The 22,835-nt window shown below is 39.3% G+C and overlaps 1 protein-coding gene across 1 annotated transcript in view; it reads left to right on the top strand.

The window, feature by feature from the left end:
* Positions 1-22,835, top strand: part of MARCHF11 (membrane associated ring-CH-type finger 11) — a 104,619-nt gene that overhangs the window by 1,303 nt on the left and 80,481 nt on the right. Inside the window, exon 2 of the mRNA XM_023239442.2 lies at positions 595-750. Coding sequence (XP_023095210.1) covers positions 595-750 — 156 coding nt within the window. The remainder of the gene's footprint in view (positions 1-594; positions 751-22,835) is intronic.

Raw genomic sequence — 22,835 nt, forward strand, 5'->3', positions numbered from 1 at the left:
GCGATCATGGAGGCAGCAGGATAATATACCTCTTACAAAATGTGTGGTCTGAGGAAACATTAGGTTTAGTATTTTTAAAAGTAAGGAAATTGCGTAAGAATCTGCAGGCTTTCAGGAATATAGTGCCCTAAGTCAATATTTATGATGCTACATTTAGAAAAAATAAAAGCATAACGCTATTGCAAGCTACTTTCAGGGATGCCATGCATTTCTTCTTTAGCAATGATTAAGAATAACTGCAGAGGAAATGCATCTGACCATCCACTTAAAAGTTATTAAAGAGGTTTAATAGTACAGCTTTCCCCCAAGGGTATTGGGAGCTATATCTTGCAGACATTTTGTGTGTTGGTAGAACATTTATGTCATAACATCAAGCAATATCTTTGAAATAGTTTTAAGATTGTAGTTTCATTCCCATCAGAAGTATAAAAATTTAATTTAATTTTCTCATGTAGATTGATGCTTGTATCCATCTGGGTAAATGGCTTTGAAAGAAAAGAAAGCAAGTGTTAGGTTTTGTTTTGTTTTGTTTTGTTTTGTTTTTTTAAGTAGAGGCACAAGTACAGATATTCACCTGAGGTGTTATCTTTTCAGGGGGAGTTGTTAAATCCCTGCCGATGTGACGGATCCGTTCGGTACACACATCAGCTGTGCCTGCTGAAATGGATCAGTGAGAGGGGTTCCTGGACCTGTGAGCTCTGCTGTTACAGATACCATGTCATAGCCATTAAAATGAAACAGCCTTGCCAGGTAAACATCGGTGACATTTCTTTTTCCTGAAATGATCTTGCTAAACATGTGTGCACTTGAGTTTAGTCATTATGAAGGATACCGACATAATGCTACTCAAAAACATTTTATGCAAATCAAAATAAAACCAAGATGAAGAATTTGTTGAGTTGGGCTTTGAAAAATCTGTGACACTTTTTAATCTGAGGAACTCAAGAGACATTTTATTCAAATGGTTTCCATTATTAATTTGTTGCTCTTCGATAAAATGATACCCATCTTTGCTTCTAAAAGGACAGGTTGGTAAACTGTGAAATACTTCAGTTAAATCGATTTTATTAATTGGACATGTTACACTATTTTTATAATATTTTGTTAATTGAAGCTTTGAAGCCATGAATGGGCCTCATTGATGGAAAACACATGCATGTAAAGTAAAACTTTACTAGTCTGGAAACTTCAGTTGAGTCTTTTAGTTTTAATCTGAAAACTAGGCTCTTCACTTAACTAGGTTCTTTTTTGTATGATGTTACATTTAGAAGCTTTGGCTACTTTAATCATTTGTTGTGTTCAAGTACATAGTGGATTCAGAGGTATTGCCAACAGTTACTCTCAATAATACCACTGAAATTGTGTATATTCTTAAACTTTTTGTGTATAATCACCTAAAACACAATTGCCATAACCCTACAAATGCCCTTGGAAAAATAGGCTTTCATTTTTTTATGGTGGGGCTGATTCAGGTTCTTTGAATCGATCAGTGGGATGTAAAATTGAAAATATTAAAAATGATGTATTAAATTAATGCAGAATAGTGTGTGACTGATGAGATCTGGTAGTAACCTGGAGCTGAAGTTAGGCAGACATAAAAGTGGAGATTCAAAACGGAGACAAAGGAAGGAAGACAAATGGAAGGAAGAGGGAAAAGGAAAAGTTAGGAGGGGAAGAAAGTCATAAAATCTCTCTATTTCTGCTTACATCAACAAATGCAGCTTGCATTGAATAATATACAATAAGTGAGACTGTTAGTGATCGCAGGGGGACCTGGAAGCTGATATACAACTGCATTCATAATTTAAATTTCATAGATTTTAATTTGTGCATCCTTCGTATGGTTTGCAATTAATTTGCATCTCTGATAGTCACCATTTAAAGCATGATTAGCAGGCATGAAATGAAAATATGAATTTTTTCAAGTTGACCTGAGGCTTATAAATAATTTGGAAAGAAGAGTAACTAATGTGGAGGAGTGATGTTATCGTGCTGAAGATAGGCACAAACCTAACACATTTTCCCAGAACCTCTAATTGATTGAACTACTTGGGTATCAATTTATGGATATATCGTAGCTGTCTTGAAAAACACACATGGAACCGTGTCCAGATACAAGGATAAGAGTCGTATAATTGGATCGGCAATAATTCTATGACTAGAAACATGGGGGAGATGGGAAAGGGGCAGCTTTGGGGCTCCAGTGAAAAAGTCCCATGAGAAGTACCATGGCCAGATGTTCAGGAGCTCAAACAGAATGCTAAGTATTTAAAGAACTTATGGCTACTATATCTTAATTCACGCGGGATGATTAATTTTGAAGTAAATAGAAGTAGGTCCTTGATGTAATTTTAAAATACAGAAGAGACAAAGGGCTAGGACAAAAAAATACTGCTTACTAATTCTATAGCAAAACGAAGTGATTGCTACTATGTTTTGTTTCATTCATAAAAGGAACCATTCAGTGTCATTTTAACAAAAGCAGTTCCTCAAAATGTGTATATGATATGAAATCAAAACAACAACAAAACCAACGAAAACCCCAAACCAAAATGAACCCAGTGTTACTAATACACTAGAACTAATTTTATTACGACACATGCGGATACTGCCCTGCTCTGCAACCTGACCTGTTTGGTAGAGTTAACGACCAAATAATATTTAGAAACAAAGTTGATATAAGTCTGATAATGATAGCGCAGAACATGCCTGAGAAATAGCCCTCCAGGACTATGTCATATGCATATAAAGCTCAGTGCTCTTAATGAGTGGAAATCAGTTATAAAGTTCCTACAGTGTGGATTCTTCTACCTAGGAGCAGGTTATTCTCAGATAAAGTTTTATTAATCGTCTGACATTTCTGTTACGGATGACCTACAAACTGAGCATTTACTCTGATTTTTGGTTTTCTCCCTTGCTGGTGTGAGGCCGATCAGATTTAGCATTTATCACATTCATGCTTTTATGACCTGGCAGAAATCCATTTCTTCATGGTGTAGGATCAAACAGGAAGTATGCTGTGGCACTCCTCTTCTTTCCACATCCGTCTCAGTATGGAAGGTTACGTATGTCTTAAGTATAGAGCCCTCTGTAGCTGTGAGTGGGTGGTTCCTTGGATGTAGAACAGAAGAGAGAATAAATAATAATATTAATAGAGAACATTTGCTGAACACTTACTCTGTGCCAGGCACTGTTCTAAGTGCTTTACATATGCTGATACTGATATTTAATCTTCCTACGAGGTAGGGAAAAGTATTATCTCTGTTTTACACAAATGAAAACTGAGACACAGAAAAGTTATATAACTTCTACTAGGTACATATCTAATCAAAGGCCAGGATTCAGATTTAGTCAGGCTGGCTCTAAGGTCCATGGTCTTACTCACCACGTCGCATATTGGAAAGTGTTCTCAATTCCATCATGGCCATTTCTGGGCCTATCATGGCTTATCCTGTGTTATGCTGAGTCCATCAGGAACTGGTTTTTAGCCTGGGTCTCTAACATGGTGTAGAAAGGCTTTGACTACTTGTTGTTGCATAACAAAGCACCCCAAATACTTAATAGTTTAAACAACAATCACATTATCTCTTCAGAGTCTGGGTTGATCGAAGTCAGCTCATAGGTTCTTCTCCATGTGTGGTGTCAATCTGGAGCTGTAGTCATCCAGAGGTTTGACTAGAGTGGAACATCCAAGGTGGCTCACTTATGTGACTTGTTCTTGGTGCTGACTGTTGGCTGGAAGCTCATTAGGGGCTGTCACCTGGCACCTCGGTTCTCTTTCCACGTGACTTGGATTTTTCACAGTACGTTGTTGAGTTCCAAGCGCATGAAAGCAGAAGTTACAGATCGCTTAAGTACAGTTTCGTGTATGTTGTATTCTCTTGATTAAAGCAAGTCACAGGACCAACCCACATTCAGAGGAGGGAAAATAGACTCCGCCTTTGGAGTCTGTCCTTCTTTTAAAGAGGGTGGCTATCTTTAATCCACAATAAAAGATAGTTTCTAAAATGGCTCTAACTACCCTGGTCTCTGTATTAAGTACTCACTAGGCCCAGATAGGTCCACAGGTACCATCATAACTCCCCTCCCAGGGCTCAGAAATAAAAAACAAGCTTGAAAAAATGTATAGGAGGTTGACTCATCAGTGATGCTCGATGCAGACCCCCAAGCACTTCCAGAAATGATTATTACCATGAGGTACCTCCTGGTGCTCAGAGGAATATGGGGGCCGAGAAGGGAAAAGAATAGCTAACCAGAAGCAGGTGTATGTGCGAGGGAAACATGTTGCAGTGAGTCTAGAACTTTCGTTTTACTTGTTTTCCTCATTGAGATTAGAATTCTTTGAGAATTTGGGTCTAAAACTCTCCATTCCATTGGGTTTTAGCGATTCTCAGCAACATGACCCAGTAGAAAACGGATGTATCCTCTAAACATATTTAAGCCTTAATTGCTGTATCATTAGCAGTGGAGTTAATTAAGACATTCCAAGTAATTAACATGCATTTACCCTCCTACCTACTTGCAGAATCTATTTTATTGATTAGCATATTCAAGATGACGCATTAATAATATTCTAAGAGTAAAAGCTAATTGTTTTGAATCTCATACTATGGTATAAAATTAGTGGAATCTAAGGACATATAAGATCGATTTTATCTTGAGATGCTGGTGACATTAACTAATTAAGCTATATTCAAGGTTCTGAATTCTTTCAGTGCTTTTTGCAAGGAATATGGACGGTTGAAGAGATAACATTTATTTGGTAACATATTGTAGGAGAATCTTAAGACTTGTTATAAAAGACCTCACTCCTTAAACATAGGAAAATACACTAGAAATGGAAGGTACCTGGGACAAATTACTTAACTCTTTGTGCCTCAGTTAACTCATTTTTTAAAAAGTCGTCTCTGTACCCAATGTGGGCTAGAACGCACAACCCTGAGATCAAGAGTCATAGGCTTTACGACTGAGCCAGCTAGGTGCCCTCAGTTAAGTCATCTTTAATAGATCATAATGGCATCTATTTTATCCATTATTTTGAAGACCAAATACATAAATATGTGTAAAGTGCTAAGAATAGTGCCCAGTACATAGTAGGTACCATTTTATTTTATTTTATTTTATTTTATTTTATTTTATATTTTATTTTATTTTATTTTTATTTATTTATTTATTTATTTATTTATTTATTTTTAACGTTTATTTATTTTTGAGACAGAGAGAGACAGAGCATGAACGGGGGAGGGGCAGAGAGAGAGGGAGACACAGAATCTGAAACAGGCCTCGGGCTCGGAGCTGTCAGCACAGAGCCTGACGCGGGGCTCGAACTCACGGACCGCGAGATCATGGCCTGAGCCGAAGTCCGACGCTTAACCGACTGAGCCACCCAGGCGCCCCAGTAGGTACCATTTTAATGTTAGCTTTGATTATTATGACTTGGTCATTCAGCTAACAGATGGGGACCTTCAGTCACTCACAGGTCCCTGTTGTTTGCTTCAATCTCTTGTCACCAAAATGAAGTTAATGACTTCTCTTTCCATATCACTCTTTATCCCTGGATGTTGACACCCCACTTTTTCTTCGAGAGCACATCTCGGTGTCTAAACAAATTTATTTTTGTACACAATGAATAAACAGCATTTTAAGAATCAGGTGTTATGCTATATAACAATCTCAGCACACAAGGGCGTATGTGCTCCAGAGATAATGTCCCTCCCCGTGGGTCCTTATTGGAGTCTACTCATAATCGGGAGTTATGAGATGCTTCCACAGGTGGCCAGGCACAGACTAGTGCGATTCAGTTTCTCAGGCGTCATTTGTTTATACTTTGGAAATGCCCCTACTGAGTGGGGTGTGCCTGTGAGCAAGAGGAGGTTGGAGAAGCCCCAGAGATCCCTGGGGGGCAATCACAAAGAGGCACAGGCAGTTGGCTGAGCGTCAGTCAGTGAATGGTGGTGCCCATCAGCTTTCCTTCTCCCCCCTTACTTCAAGTACCAAAGGAAAGGGCGAGGAAGGAACTTGCCTCGGACAGTGTTGAGAGTTGCATGGGGGCCATATACCTTTGTGAATATTAGGCCCCTGGACATTTTTACTAGCCTGTAACATTTTTTTCTCAGCATTCCCCTTACTGCTTTGCCTTTCAACACTCAGTGTGCTGTCAGCAACAGGTCTTCTCATAGCAGTAAGAATGACTCAAAGTCTCCTAGGAGGGAGAACGACTTGAGAGCAGTTTTCATTTCTACCCATATTCTCAAAACCCCGGGGCTCATCATGACAGTTTTGAATTAGAGAGGAAGTTGGCACCAGGTGGGTCCCTCTTGGCTAATGTTCCGGACCTTATTTGTACAGCGTTTATAGAACCTTAACTTCTCGAGGACTCTGTGGTCGTTATTTTCCCGAGTGGGGCTGTGTCACGGGAGGGGTGGTCTACCTTCAGAAGTGATGCAGTCATTCTCGTGATGTAGCTGACACCACAGCAGGAGAAGTTGACAAGTTATTATAGAAAATCAAGTGTGATTTTGAACATGTAGTAAGAAGACATCAGAGCATGAACTGTGTCGCTTTTGCATGCTGTCATTTGAAACGCTTCAAAATACTTCAAAATACTTCAAGGCATTTTCCTTTTATGGGTTAAAAATGTCTGCATACATACCACCTGGCTGACATGGTGAACCGCCCTTTCTCTGGTTTTCTCTAACCCCTGCTCTCTTACTAACATTCGCTGCGGGCTTAATAGCAAATGGCAAGCTGAGGAGAAGCTTTTCGTTACCATGCCTGAACAACTGAGAAACAGCGTTAAAATGTAATATTTAAATGCATATGTTGGCATATTTTATAGGTAATTAAAAATGTCAAAATAAACAAAGAACACATCATGAGGCAATTTGCTCGCCTTTGAAATTATTTTTGTTCCATTTGCTTACGAATTCTCAAAACACATGAATCTTCATTTTACTCACTGGAACAGATTAATGATTCTCTGCTGAATAAAATATGTAAATTATACTTTGTGTACTACTTATAAGCCATCTTATTTATTGTATAGGCCACGTGTACACTGATGTTACAATTTGTCTCAAGGCCGGATGCTTCTGAGATGGCAGTCAAACAGATGGAGTCCATTGAGGCATCTTGTGCTGGTGTTGACCTTTACCCTTTACCAAAAGAGGACTGGGATGATGTTGCCCGGATGGTGGTACTTTCCAGAACTGTCTTCTATACCCGTTTGCTTTTCTACACTTCCTAGCTCTGGTTAAGTGTATTTCTATTTTGACACCTCTCTCTTCTTCACTTTCTTGGCCCCTCCCCAGTTGCCCTTGGAAGAGGAACATCCCCCCCCCCCCCCCCCACCGCCGCTGCCAACCTGGGGTGGAACTGGGCAGACTTTTTGGTTAAAGCAACTTACGGTGGCAAGAAAATTGGGTAGTGGTTGGGTAGAGGAACCTTGCAATGGCTCCAGAATGTCTTCACTTGATAACATTAATCTTGGTACGTAAACCAGAGGTCAGCAAATCTGTTCCGTAAAGGTCCAGACAGTAAACTTTAGGCTCTGAGGGCATAAAATATTATGGTTACTGTCCTAGCACGAAAGCAGTCATAACCATCGCGTAAAGGAATGAGCGTGTCTGTGTCCCAGTGAATCTTCACTTGTAGACCTTGGAAGTTGAATTTCACATAATCTTAACATGTCAGGAAATAAGATCCTTCTTTTGTCTCCCCCACCCCACCCCACACCGCAGCGATTTCAAACGTAAACACTTGTGGGCACCACAGAAAGAGGTGGATTACCAGCTGGATTGAGCCCACATGGGTTTGACAGTAGTTTGCCAACCCCCAGTTTAAACAAATTAAGTATCAACATGGACTTCGGTATTTTCTGACCTCTTAGAAAATGAGATGGGTGAAGTGTCCCCAGATTTTTATATGTTTCTTTGTAATTTTGAGTGAAATCATCATACACTTATATCATTCAGAAAATGGTGGGACTGTATCTCCATAACAAAATGCTATCAACTTTACACTAAATATTAAAACCATTGTTTCTTCCGAACAGTTTCTTGGTTGTATTGAACTCAAAGCCTCCATTTCCAGGAGCTGCTTCAGTTAAGTTAGAAGCAGAAGGCGGAGACATCCCAGAAGAAGCCCTCAGTGTCCCTGGAGTAGGCCACCTTCTTGTCCCTTTGAGTTGTAGAATGCATTTTGGAGAGTGCTCGCAGACCCATCCCTAAAGCAGGTCCTCCCAGGCTATCTGCAGCCCAACAGGTATGCTTAGAACACCCACTTTTGAATGTTTGAAAATGTTGTTGAGTTTGATTGGGGTTTCCAAGCCTGCCTTCTGGGAGGACAAGCTTATCAGTGAGTGGGAGGGGTTTGGGAACAAATTCTGTAACACAGCTCAACAGAGTTTGGGAAAGCGTCTCTTTCTTGGTCGCTCTGTGGTCATTCAGTGGCTGTTTGAGTACGAATGAGTGAATGAATGAATGAACGAGTGTCTTAGTAGGATGAACAGAACCAGGGGGCCATGTTCCTATTTGTGCAGTGAGAATACATCTCAAGGAAAATGATCGAACGTGCGTTCGATGCTGGCACGTCAGCCATCTATTGGCTGTGAGTTTTCAGCTTGTTCTTAAGTTGCTTTTCTAACAATTCTCTTCTGAAGCTGTTCGAGCAAGTATGTTCAGTTCTTCAGACCACAGGAAAAAGCCTTGAGAGTAATACAGAGATCTATTTTTAAAAGCCTAAAATTGAAAGGAAAAAAAAAAAAAAACCCACAAAAGATTCCAGAGAGACATGTCTGCTCTTTTCACAAAATAAAATGTCATGAAAAAAGACTCTGTAAATGTGAAATTACCCATGTGTGACACACTTGCTTTCTTGAGGTTGTCACTGGTTGAAGGATTTCATCTAGCATTTGTTCAGAGAATCTGAATAATCTGCTGGAAATTTTGCTGTATGATCATGGGTATAGATGAGCTGCTAAGAACGTCTACGTGGTACAACTCTTTTGGCGTGGAATCTGTCACCTGGCTAAAAACAAGGTGAATTTTTTTTTGTTTTTTGACAAACGGTTTGTACAGTTGTGATGTAACTCCAAAAGTGCTTTTCTACTGGTGAGAACAATACTCCAACACAGAGAGACACGGAGGAAGAGAACAGACTCTTCTCCTTGCTCATTTCCTGCTTGGCACGTGGCTTTACTGTGATGTGACCAACTAGGCTCCCTTCTATTTTCGGACCCTGTAAGAGTAGAATGGTGCGACTGAGGAAGGGGGAGTGTGCTTCTGACCGTTCGTAGCAGCAGGGAGTGGACGGGCAGGAGATAATCGCCTATAATTACACGTAAATGGATGGTAGTCCCTGGGGTCTCTCCAGGAAAAACTGCGCTGTGGCTTGTGCTTTCTGTGTCCTTGGATATTTGACCACATGGTCCCTGCCAGAGCGTAACTTACAATTCAACAGCTGTTCTACATGACTTAGCCCGATGAGGTCCCGTGTAAGTAGAGGTGGATGGCGCCTCAGCACGAAGCAGCTCACGTAGGAAGACATGGCCCAAACCGGAAGCATTTCTATACAGGCAAAGCCCAGAAGAGAATTTACGGAGGATTTCTGTCCTTCCTCTTAGGTGTGGTATGCTCTGGGGACTAGCGTCTGAAAACCTGCTTTCTCTCCAGTGTTTATCTCTTCTATCAGTTCTCTTGGCTAAAACTTGGGCAGTGTGTTCTTATCATAATAATAGAGTTTCATTGCCTTCGTGTGCCCTTTGGTTTCCTTTCTCATTTTGGTATGCTAATTATGTGCAAGTGGCCAAAGCTTAACTTGGGCACAGGAGGCCCTCCCATATGCATCTAGCTCTTATTACAGGAACCCTCTGGGCGCTCCTTTGTTATATATGGACTTGATCTTGTGCCATGATACTCATTTGTGTCGTGACTCTGAGTTACAATATAGTTCAAATAAACAAGGAACTATTTCTTCAAGAAATTTATACAGGCTCTCCTTGGTTTGTTCAGCCTGTTAAAAAAAGATTTTGTTTTTATTATTTTTTTAATATTTATTTATTTGGAGAGAGAGAGAGAGAGAGAGAGAGAGAGAGCAAGTGGGGGAGGGGCAGAGAGAGAGGGGAGACACAGAATCCGAAGCAGGCTCCAAGCTCTGAGCCATCAGCACAGAGCCCTACTCAAGGCTTGAATTCAGGAGTTGTGAGATCATGACCTGAGCCAAAGTCGGACGCTCAACAGACTGAACCACCCAGGCGCCTCCAAAAAAGATTTTTAAGAATGATAACCTCTCTCACAAGTATCAGGGATTTTTACTTATATTCTTGTTGAAAGAATATTCTAGAAGCCACAGGAGAGTACTTTTTTCTTTTCTCTCCCCCCGCCCCCCGCCACTCACTCCTCAGTATTAACTTCTTTTCTATGTTACATTTGCAATTTTTTTACATAAATATGTATGTAAGGAATCTCTTATTAATTTAAAGAAAAAATAAAAAACATAAAATATTTATAGTAGAATAGAAAAAGAGCACAGGATTTACTAGGAATACATGGAACATTCAGTAAATATTTGTTTCATGCTCATTCCATCTTTTTCTTATTTTCTTGACAACATTATCCCCTTACTTTTTTAGCGGAAGCTCCAGTCCTTTGGAGAGGAAGGGTTATCTATTCTTACCCACATTGTATCCCCTAGGATCAAGCATTCCCAAGCTCAAATCTGGAAGTTGAAAGAAAGTCCTTTTTTTTAAATTAAATTAAATTAAATTAAATTTAATTTAATTTAATTTAATTTAATTTAATTTAGAGAAAGAGCACATGACAGCAGGGGAGGGTAGAGGGGGAGAGAGAAAATCTTAATCAGGCTCCACGCTCAGCACGGAGCCCAACATGGGACTCGATCCCATGGCCCTGGGATCATGACCGGAGCCAAAATCAAGAGTCAGACACTCAACTGACTGAACCACACAGGGGCTCATGGAAGTTGAAAGGAAATCTTGGATGTAAAACCACCTTTTCATCCTTCTGAAACTGCTTTCTTGTACCCTTCATGAGGGCCTCTCAGTCCTGCTGCTAAGGCTTCTATTAAAGTCATTTTCAAATCTAGATAAGACTTCTCAGCAATTTAAGTAGTATAAAGAAATGAAAAAAAAATGCTAAGCCAACACGATTACAACTAATTGTGTCAAGATTTGTTGGGTACATTTGGATGACACGTGGTTCTTAGAATATGGTGGGAAAATTCTTGGATACTGAAACTTGTTTGACTAATTTGGTGAAACACATAACAATGGGTGACTAATCTCCCTACCTCCTGCCCACCTCTTCTCTCTGACCTGCACCCTACTGAGACTAAAGGTAGTATCTGTTACAGATAAGGACATTTGAGATAGAAACATGCTACTTTCATTTTGGACATGATTAAGCTCTACTATAGTAAACTTTAGGAGGAGAAAACTAACCATTTCTTGAGTTGCTTGTAGGGAAAATTTCAATGCTAAGTGATGATGAATGTGTGGAGATTATTGATATAACAGGGCATAGCAATGGATTAATATGTGTATTTTTGGTCTAGAAGATGACTTTACTTGTGTCAAGGGGTAGCCTCAAAATATTTCATCTTTGTTATTTCTTACTAAGAATTATATAATTAATACTTTCCTGTTGATTATTTTTTCATGCGTTCAACATATTAACCTCTATCATATAGCAGGCACTGTTTTAGGCCCAGGAGCAAGGTAAAACAGGCAAACCTCTGCTTCTTATTTTAAATTCTTGATGGTGAGGGACAGACCATAAACAAATAAGCAAATAAATTTTAAGAACTAGGTAATTATAGATTATGTGAATACTTCTAATGGAAATAAAGTGAGTGACTAAAACAGGGCAAACTAGACTCAGCCATGTGGTGCTGGATTAGAGTTGGAGACGTCAGTACAAATTCATGTTTTGCTTAAGATAGATACAACTATTTATAGCTATGTGCTTATGCATGGGTTAGTATACGCCTATCCATTGCCTGGCTCTGTCTGTTGAGAAGGCCTAATAGTAGTGACACTCCAGTAATAACAAACTCAGATCTTAGAGCCAGATCTTAGCTTCCAGTACCATTTTCCAATAAAAGGAACGAGTCACACACAAAATGCTTATTCTTACACAAGGTGGGTCGGGAGTGGCTTGTGCTGGAAAGTCAAGAAGTGCCCGGAAACCAAAGGGTGGAGGCACAGCAAAGGGACACAAGGGCCAACGTGAAAGAGCCCCCAGTGGCAAAATCTGGAACAATTTGAGGAATGAAATAAATGACGTACTATAAGATTATAACTCAAACTACAATATGAACAGCCATGAATGCATGCTGATATAAATAAGTGATGAATAAGTGAATAGGAGGGAAAGAGACAAATCTCCCTAACTGAAGAATGCTGAATAATTTATTTGCTTACTGTCCCCTCCGGGAGGTGAGGCGCATCTCTGTGCACCCCTTGAGTGTGGGCTGTATTTAGTGACTTGTTTCCCAAGAGTAGATTGGTTACAGGGTGGGAGGAGCCAATGGAGTAGCCTTCCAGTGGAGAAGCCTGGCAAATTCTGCCTTACCTAGGTTTATGTTAAACTTATGCATGATAAGTCATATTCATAACCTATGCCCTTGTTATGTGGTGATGAGACTACTTGACCTCTATGGTTTTCCTCTTAAAAACCTCCAACCTAGTCTAATAATGACAAAACCATCAGCGCAAACCAAACTGGGGGATAGTCTACAAATGCCCCTTCCACATTGCGAAGGAAAAACAAGGAAAGCCCGAGAAACTGTCACAGACCAGAGGGAGCTAAAGAGATGTAAGGACTGAATGTAATGCGGTGGTGTCCTGGATGGGATGCTGGAACGGAAAAAGGTGGACATCGGGGAAGAATTAGTGAAATCCTAGTGAAGTGTGGAGCTTAGTTAATAAGTGATGCACCACTGTTAGCCTATTAATTGTGACCAATGTGTCAGGGTAATGTAAGATGTTAACAGTGAGGGAAACTGTGTGCAGGGTACAAAGGAAGGCTTTACACTATCTTTGCAACTGTTCTGCAAATCTAAAACTGCTCCCAAATTCAGTTTATTAAAAAAAATTATGGGGAAGCCTAAGTCCAACTAGATAGAAGGGGTAGGGAAAGTCTTCCTGAGGAAATGACATCTGAGCTTAGACATAAAGGTTGATGATAATCCCACCTTTGAAAAACTCTAAAGAGCATGTTGAAAGGGAGAGCAGCTAAACCATAGACTGTGAGTAGGAAAGAGCTGGTATGTTCGAGGGAGTAAAAAGAGGGCCATGACTGAGGAGGAGCAAATGATGTCTTCAGGGAAGCAGGGGTGCACTTCACCACGCAGGCCATTTGCATTTCATTCGTGCATTTCCTCATTCATGAGGAATTTGCATTTCATTCTAAGGGCAGGCAGAAGGCTCTGGAAAGTCTCAGTCAGTGGAGTGATGTCTTTTGTTGCTTTGTGGAGACTGGGTTGGAGAGAGGCTGGGCTGAGGCGAGAATGCTGTTAGAAGGCTCCCTTGGTGAATGGGTGGAAGGACAGAGCAGTAGGTCATGACGGCAGCAAACATGAAAAAAAGTGGATCCACTTGAAAAACGTTTGAAAGTAGAAGCAGCAGGTGTTTAAATTTTATTTTCATTTGTGTAATTCATTTGATGATAGAACATCTGAATTGACCTGAAGCTATTGATAGTTGTTATTGATCAGTTAAGGTCAATATCCATGTGTTTTGCTGTAGAGATACTGTGATTAGAAAATAGGATGTTGACCTAGATAGACCCTGCTGAGGATGTGGAATGTTCCATTTATGTTGAAAATGCGCCGTATCATATTTTAAAAATCTGGACAATTTCAAATTTGAAACATATATGGCCTACGGTATTTTGGGTAAGGGATTTTGGCCTAACATATGGTTTGTCCCAGAGACTGTTGCATGCATTTCTGAGAAGCATGTGTATTCTGCTGTTGTGAAGTGGTGGGTTCTATAAATGTCTGCTTGGTGTAGTTGATTGTGTTGTTCAAGGCTTCTATTTTCTGTTGATATTCTCTCTAGTTCAAAGTGGGGTATTGAAATCTCCAACTATTATTGAACTGTTTCCCTCTTCAATTCTGTCAGTTTTTGCTTTTTGTATTTTGGGGCTCTGTTATTAGAAGCAAATATGTTTATGAGTGTTATACCTTCTTGAGAGATTGACCATTTTATCATGACAAAATGTCCTTCATCTGTAGTAGTAGTTTTCATCTTAAAGTCTGTTTTTGTTTGATATTGTGGTAACAATCACTGGCATAGCCACTCCAGCTCTCTTTTGATTACTGTTTGGATATATATATATCATTTTCATCCTTTTACTTTCAACCTATTTGGTCTTTGAATCCGAAGTGTATCCTTGCAGACAGCATAGGGTAGGATTGTTGGCTAAGGGAGCTTGAACCTGCATATGGCTATTCCTGAAACAGAGCCTCATGAAAAATCAGTAAGAGTTGGTGAGCTAGCTTTCTTTGTGAAGTTATCAGCTTAGGAGATTCTATGATTCTGCAATCATGGTGATTATGTACTGCATGAGATTAAGTGTTTCAGATCCCTAATCAAATAGTCTCTTAATCTGTGTGTTGGTGCAGTTGTCCTCTCCCATCATTCATGAAGGAACTATGTGACTTTTCATCATCTTCTTTTTCCCTGATCACCTGAGACTTGGTGTGAGTAATTGAGGAGTTTTGGGACTCTATGCTTTTCAAGTATCAAGGAGATACTTACTGCCATTCATAAATACCCAACTGCTTCTTCCAGGTCTCCAGAACATCCTGGGTATGAGTATGTTGACACAATTAGCCTTTGTAACTTAAGCCCATCCTTTAAAATATTTGTTACATATCTTCTAGAGGGGTTGAGATTATATGAGGGTCAGTATAATACAATAGAAAAAGCGTGGACTTTAGCAATGTGCAGACCAGGGTCCAAATTTTAGCTCAACCTCTAACAAAAGCTGTGTGACCAGCAGTGACATTATTATATTAATTCTGTCATATTGTTGGGGAAAGTTAAATCAAGTAGCATTCTCAAAGTTGTTGGCATTTGATTGTGCTTCATTAATTCCTGACTTCTAACCTTATTAGAACAAGTGTTGTAACAAATACAATTCTGCCTGATTTTGTGTTTGTTGTTTATTCATTCTTTAAATAATCCAACAAATACTTAATTACTAATTGATGGGCACTGTTCTAGGGGCAGGGGATGAACAAAAAAGTAAATGAAAGAAATAAAATCTCTGCCTTCAGAGGGCATACAACCCAGAGAGGGAGACAGATGCTATACAAGTATAAATTGCAAGTCAAATAAGTAGCAAACTAATTAGCAGCAAGTGCTAAGGAAAAAAATACCGGGCAAAGAAGGAGACCTATAAAATCTTGGGAAGAGGTGGTTACATTTTTAGGTACATTGGTCAGAGAAGGCTACCAATCCCCGATCTTTGACTTTGATTGACAGAATTTTCAAATTTATGGCTTTCTAGAAATAGGGTATGCTAGTGAATGATTACTTTTCCTACTGAAACACATATCATTCTGGGTTTCAGTTTTCTAGGAACTGGAAAGGTCAATACTTATAGCTTATAGTTTTATAATTTGCATCAATATGTTAAAAGCCTTTATAGTGGCCAATTCCCTCAATCCACTGTACTATCCAGGATATTATGGTGAAGATTCAATACATTGGTTTTAGGAGCAAGGACAAAGAGTGCAATCAGATGGATGTAAAGAGAAGAAGAGTAGTAAAGATGTATTTTAGAATCACAAATGATCAATTTGCTCTTCCTGAGTCATTCACTGTTTGATCTACAGAATTTTCAAGGGGTAGGATTTTAAATAAGTGCCATGATATATGAGAAATTCAGCCTACTTTGGATTATTATAATTTTTAAAGTAATCTCTATGCCCAACATGGGGCTCAAACTCATGACCCTGAGATCAAGAGTAGCACACTCCACCAACTGAGCCAGCCAGGTTCCCTTGGATCATCATCATAATTATTATTTTTAATGTTTACTCATTTTTGAGAAAGAGAGCACGAATGGGGAAGGGGAAGAGAGAGAGGGGGACAGAGGATCTGAAGCAGGCTCCGCACTGATAGCAGAGAGCCGGATGTGGAGCTCGAACTCACAAACCGTGAGATCATGACCTGAGCCAAAGTTGGACGCTTAACCGACTGAGTCACCCAGGTGCCCCATGGATTATAATTATTTTTAATAATGATTTTTATAAATATAGTGATAATAAAACAAGTAAAAAACTAATATTGGGCTTATTTTATCCTGATGTTGAAAAACATACAATTTCTAAGGTGGATTGTTTTGAAGAGAAGCTCCATCGTCTAACTGAATGTCATCTAGGAAACTTGGCTATTTGGAGAATGGATGTTTGAGGCTGTAATTTTCAAGATAATATAATTAAGAGATACTGAACATGACTTGGCCACTATGAAAATCATGCATTGACCAAAAGAGGGTAAATGACTTTTTATGTTGCTTTTGGAGCTACAGAAACTGACATCTGGGCTTCCAAAATCCATTTGGAATAAATGGCTTCCATTAATCAGTGAACTGGATGCTGGGCAGCCCATCTATTTGAATCTCTGCCATTGACAGAGAATATGAATATAAAGGAGTTTTGAAGGGTAAACACTCCTTCCTTCTCTTCAGAAAACTTTTAATAATATGGAGACACTCTGTTTGAGCTTATGGTACTTAGTCAACCAAAATGGAATAATCAGTTCCCTAAATTTGATGGGAAATGTCATCCATAACTCACAACCCATGGCTTTCAAAGGCCATAAGCAAAGTGGGTTATTAAGAATCTTTTATTCAGAAGAAAAGTGATGGTCATTTCATGGAGAGTAAGATTCATATTTATAAACATATGCAGGAGGGAAGACAGATCATTCTGAGAATAAGCATTCTCCATGGAGCCCTTATCTGGGTTTTCCGTATTTGCTTGAATTCCTTTGTTATAGATAAGTTTAGGTCATCAATTAAAAGTTCAGTGCTTTTCAAAACAAGTCAGAAGTGGCAGGTCTTGAGGATTTATAGGAGCAAGCATCTGACTATTGGTATCCGTTTCCCCAATTAGATGTCAGAAGAGCTTCACTATGCAACTACGCCCTCTAGTGTTTCCTGTTAACTCCACTTGTGTTCTTGAAACGGATCTCATAGTGCACAGAATTCCCTTGACCTTAGACATGTTTCTCTACCTTTTCATCTTGTTTGGAAATAAATTTGGGCCAGTTTTCATTTACTTAAAAGGCTTTGGCACCTGGTGTTTTTCACCTAACTTGTTTCGAAAAAGGTGCTCCTTTCTCTGTTCGACCTTGATCAAATCAACCATTTCTACATTTCTGTTTTCTTTCTTTCTTTTTTTTTTTTTTCCTTGACACTTTTCAATTTGGGGGAGTTAATCTTTACTCTGTTCAGAGATTTTGGAATAGCTACTTCTTGAATAGTTGAAGAGTGTGAAGTATGTGAACCCAAGCAGAATGTGAAATCCATTTAAAGTTATTTTAGGGGGTGCCTCACATTTTGATTGCCCATTGACTATCTGGGCACAACAACTTTAAATGGAAGATAATTATAGCGCCTAGTGGTCCCTGCCAGAATATTTGCACTATATCCACAATCAAGTATTTTCGATATTTTTGTCAATAAGACAAAAAAACCTCTTTTTTGGATTCATCCGTATTTGGAGCAGTTTTGTTATTTGAAAACCAGTCATTGCATTTTGGCTTGTTGTTGCTGCTGTTGTTTGGCTTTAGTTTTTGTTTGTTTGTTTGTTTGTTTGTTTGTTTCAAGGGCCTTTTACTTTTCTCTGGGCAGCATTTTAAAAGAGAATTAGACAAGAAGCAATTTTCTTGATGTAAAACTTATGAACTATATTTGACAATGAGGTTTTTAATTACTACTGATTGTTTTACTAATGGCAAGCAATCTTGCTTGAGGGAGAAAATTTTTCCAAGCAGCTTGAGTTCTTAGTTAACAACCAGAGGAACTGTAATTAAGCAGTAACTAGGCACCGGGCGTCTCCTGAGGTTCGTCCTGGCGGGGAGGGGATGTGGAGGATGATTCTCTCTGGCTGGTTGTGAATCCCCAGGAAAGGCTCTGTTACCCTGGAAATAACAAAGAAATAGAGCAAGGAAAAAGGAGAGATAAGTAGAATTTTTCTCTCTCTAAATGGGAAATATAATTTTGCTTTAGAGGTACAGGCATTTCAAGAACACTAATAGTGTGCATTAGAACAAATAGTATTTGTCTGAACTCACATGCATACCCTTTCCAGATCAAGGAGGCCACAGTTACTCTTGTCTCGATGCAGAGAAAATATGACCTATTTGTTACTGAAAATAAACAGTATATAAATACTCAAAGAACTTGGTTTGTAACACTTCCCCTGCCTTCTGTATTGAGTAACTCATTTATCAAATAGTACATGAGAATATGGCAAGAGGTACAAAGAATGTTATGTTCTGTCAGAGAAAACCATTTAAACTGTGGTTTCCAAGAGCCGTAGGTGGGGCCGGGGCCTGTAAGAATATGAAGCTTCTGTTAGATGATGATGGGGGCCATAACATTCATTAAATATATTTTACATAGGGTTACAGTGTGTGTGTGTGTGGGGGGGGGTTAAGTGAATAAATACATAAATAAAAACAGTATCTTTTACATAAAAATGTACATGTAGTACTTCTGCCTTACCAAAAACTGAAATGTATTTCTAGGCCAAAATAAGTTTCAGAGAATATTTAAAAAGCTAAGCACGATAATAATTGCATACATTAGCATGGTTAATTCATAGCCGGATATCTTGGTAGCTAGTGTGTATTTTAGTTTGGCCACCTAGAAAAATATTTTTCATCAGATTTTGGGACAGTAAGAAAAATGATTTATATTATTTATTAAGTGCCTTTTTTTTTCTCTCAGCTGCAAACGATAGGGTACTAAATGACAAACACAGTAAATTAAAATTATCTTGCGTGGTCAATAACATGTTTTCAGCAGCTAAACCTTGAGCAAATGCTGAGCATATTAATTTTTATGGCAATGTTCCGGCAAAGGGTTGGTACAAAACTGGGACAGTTTTCAATAACATAGCATAAAGTTTCATTGCGCGTAAGGAGAGAAACATTTACACTGATAATGTATCTGCATTGCATGTTCTGTATTAAAACCATTGCCTAGCAGCTCCACACTCACATAAGATTGCTATTCCCATAAAGGACTGAGAGAATACTAGCCATTGTTGAAGGCGGTTTTCTTTTTTAATTTGAAGACAAGACCCCTACTACAGATAAGGTGCTAACTATACATGGGTAACAGTTGTATGACATGAAAAGTAATACAAAGCTCCTTGTCAAGTATGGGTCTGAATTTGTCTAGCACTTTAGATGTGAGAGAGCTCACTTCTCAGATGCTATCAGAGTCTGATAATGGAATTTCTTCTAGATGTCTGATCAGAACCGAACAGTGCCTGCAAAGTGACGATGCCATCGTCAAATTATACAATTATTATCTTTTAACTGTATATATATACAGTGAATCCATTCAGAGCTCAGCACAACAGATAGATGGCTTTATTCACTTCCAGATACTTATGGATTAAAGCTAACTTGATTGCAAAGCAAACAGCTATGGAAAGTGATGTGGATTAGACAAGTGTTTACTTAAGCGAATCCCAACATGTCATTTCCAGGACTGAAAATATCTTAAGTATGGTTGTTGAGAGCGATCTGGAGTAGGAGGTTAAGAGTTATGTTTGGGCACCTCCCTGTGTACACACTTTCTCAGGCTGACCATGGCTGATGAGAAAACATGGTTTGGGAAACAAGCATTTGTTGTCGCACTACAATCCCTATTTCTAGAGACCCTTCCTGATAATAGCCACCATTTATGGAGCACTTGTGCAGCAAGCAGTTTGCAAAGTGCTTAAGAGGCATTGCCCCGTTTCGTTCTCAAGCTGCTGTACCAACGAGTAGTCTAGAAAAATGTGTCTTGCTCTGAGGTGCTTCAGTTTAAGTTGTGCCAAGATTTACAGGATTAAATTTGAATCAGTTTGGGAAAATGGAAAGAACGCTTCCTGATAGGGAGCCTGATCCTAGTACATGAGCCACCACAAATCCCTGTGGGATTTGGGTTAAGTCTAATAATTTACTAAACTGTTTTGAACTACACAAGTAATTCAGGAAGATGTAGTGTAGTTAAAATGTATGTTAAAATTTAAATGATTCAGGTAGTATAGAAACCAGTGGAATAAAAATGGATAATCTCTCCTTTTGTTTACCTCCCAAGCCCCACCCCCAACCATTACCCCAATCCAAGTGTTCACCGATAAGACTGTCACCTTCTAAGACTTTCTGAATAATGTATTATTTTCATAGGTACAAATTCTGTGTATTTATAGTATTTCTCTTTCCTGCTACCTGCCTTGTTCTGCAGTTTCTTTCATTTGACAGTGTTTTGACCCTGTATTATTTTTTTAACTGATGTATATATTCTTCAGAATGGATCTAACAATTTATTTAATAGTTTTCCTGTTGAGGGACAGTTAGTTAGTTTATAAATTTTCGCTGTTGTAAAATGGCGGCAGTGAACTCTATACACTCACGTTGGGTGTGTTACTGTAAGGTTGTGTCAGATGTAGAAATGTTGGATTATAGAGTGTCCACCATTAGATTTTTGATAGATATTTCCAAATTGCCCACAATCAGCACTGAATGAATATGATTCTCCATTAGCATTGTAGGACAGTGGTCATTTCCCCTATTCTGACCAACGTAGGAAATTACCAATTATTAATTATGAATAAATTAATTATTAATGTTGCAGAAAAGTGATACTTTGTTATTTTGATTTGCATGTCCCTGATTACTAGTGAGATTGAACATCGCTTTCTATGTTTACTGATCGTTGGTATTTCTCTGTGCTTGTGAATTATATGTTCATATCCTTTGTTTTTATTGACATTAAGCTTATTAATTTAAAAAAATTATATTTACATCACTACATTTTTTTCCTTTTTTTTTTTGGCCAGCTCAATCCGTCAGTTTCTATAACTTAGCTTACAATCTAACTGGCAGATAGACATTAACAAATCATCATGCAATTAATTTTTCAACTTTTTATGAGGATTACCTTTGTGTTTCTGATTTCTTGCTTAATTGCCTTGTGATTAGAAAACATGGTGCGTAAGAATTCATTCTTTCAGTGTTTGCTGAGACTTGAGTTTTGGCCAAGTATGTGTCCCGTGTGCTGGAAAAGAATGCGTTTTGTCCAGTTGTTGGATGCAGTTCCTCGGGTTTAATTGGATTCTCCAGTAGGGCTTTGCTCCACCCTTTCCAGAATTCTTGGACTTCTTACCTAGGGTGAAACCCACAGACTTTCTGGGCAAGGAGCTACAGAAAGCCCCTTGCATTACTTCCTAACCATGTCAGATAAGATCTGCTGTAGGTGCCCATGGTGGCTGTGATGCCAGTGGTGGCTATCTAAAATATCTGCAACTCAGAAGAGACAGGCATTTCTTTTTTCATAAAAGTGTCAGGTAAGATCCTTTGGGCTATGAAGGTCATGCATCAGAGTCCAGGCTCTTCCCCTCTCATTGTCCTGACATATGCGACCTCCATTTCCAAGTTCATCTTCTTGCCCAGAGCGGCTGTTTCACCTTCAGACATTGCATCCATGTGCCAACTGGGAGCCAGGAAAAAGAAAGCTAAGCACATCCCTCTAGAAATGTCTTAAAGTGTCTAGAAGCCATCTCCCAGAAGTTGTGCACAGCATGTCAAACTATGCTTCGTGCCTACGGGACGGGTGGGCCGTATGACTAAATATGATCATATTTAACTTCAAGACAAGCTAGGAAATGTGTGGAGTTCATTCTGGACAGCCTGTGACCAACTGAATTTTGGGAATTCTTAAACAAGAAAGCGATGCATGGGTACTGAGCAACAGTTACCAGTCTCTGACATAACCAGTTCTTTCAACTATATATCCGTCCATTAATAGCCAACATATTGAATACAAGCGTCTTGAAGCGTAAAGAATATCACACTTAATGTTGGGTGCAGTCTTTGCTCAAACACTTAGACTTTCCCCTTTCTGCGTCCTAAAACACAACTCTGAGCGTGCTTCTTGGGAGCCCTTCCAGGAGCTCCTGGTTGCCTACAGAGTGCGTTGCATGCTCCCAGCATGGTGGTCAGGTCTTATTCAAGCTAGCGACATCGAAGCTACCAAATGTACGCCTCCTTCAGTGCTTCCGATAACCCGTGATCCTGCCAAAGAGTTATCCTTGTTTTTCTAGCACAACCCACAAGTCCGGTCTTAGTTCCTGAGCTGAGAGCACTCCTTTCCCATCTAGAAATGCCCTTTCTCTCTTTTCTACATGGAGAAGGTCCCTCTGGCTTTCCAAGTCTAATCTAAAAGCCACTTGTCGACCAAGACATCTTTGAACACTGCAGCACGTGTGTGATCTTCTTCTCCTTGCAACTGCCATGGTACTTTATCTTTTCTGCGCTTCTGTCATCGCGCACACATTTTTATCTTGGCGCTCAAGGGCAGGACCGGTCCCTGACTTAGTATTCCACCCGCCACAGTGCCCAGCCATGTGTATAACATTGGACAATGCATCGAGAAAGGAAATTAAGTGGATGATCGACTGCTTGTAAACCGGGTGCATTTAGTGTCATAGTATTTATTTTATACGATCCGAATGATCGTGCTACGTTAACGTAACTTACGCTCTGTGTGGTCCAAATGACACGGTTGCTGCGTTATCAT

Source organism: Felis catus, chromosome A1 (genome assembly GCF_018350175.1).
Source record: "Felis catus isolate Fca126 chromosome A1, F.catus_Fca126_mat1.0, whole genome shotgun sequence".
NCBI lineage: Eukaryota > Metazoa > Chordata > Mammalia > Carnivora > Felidae > Felis > Felis catus.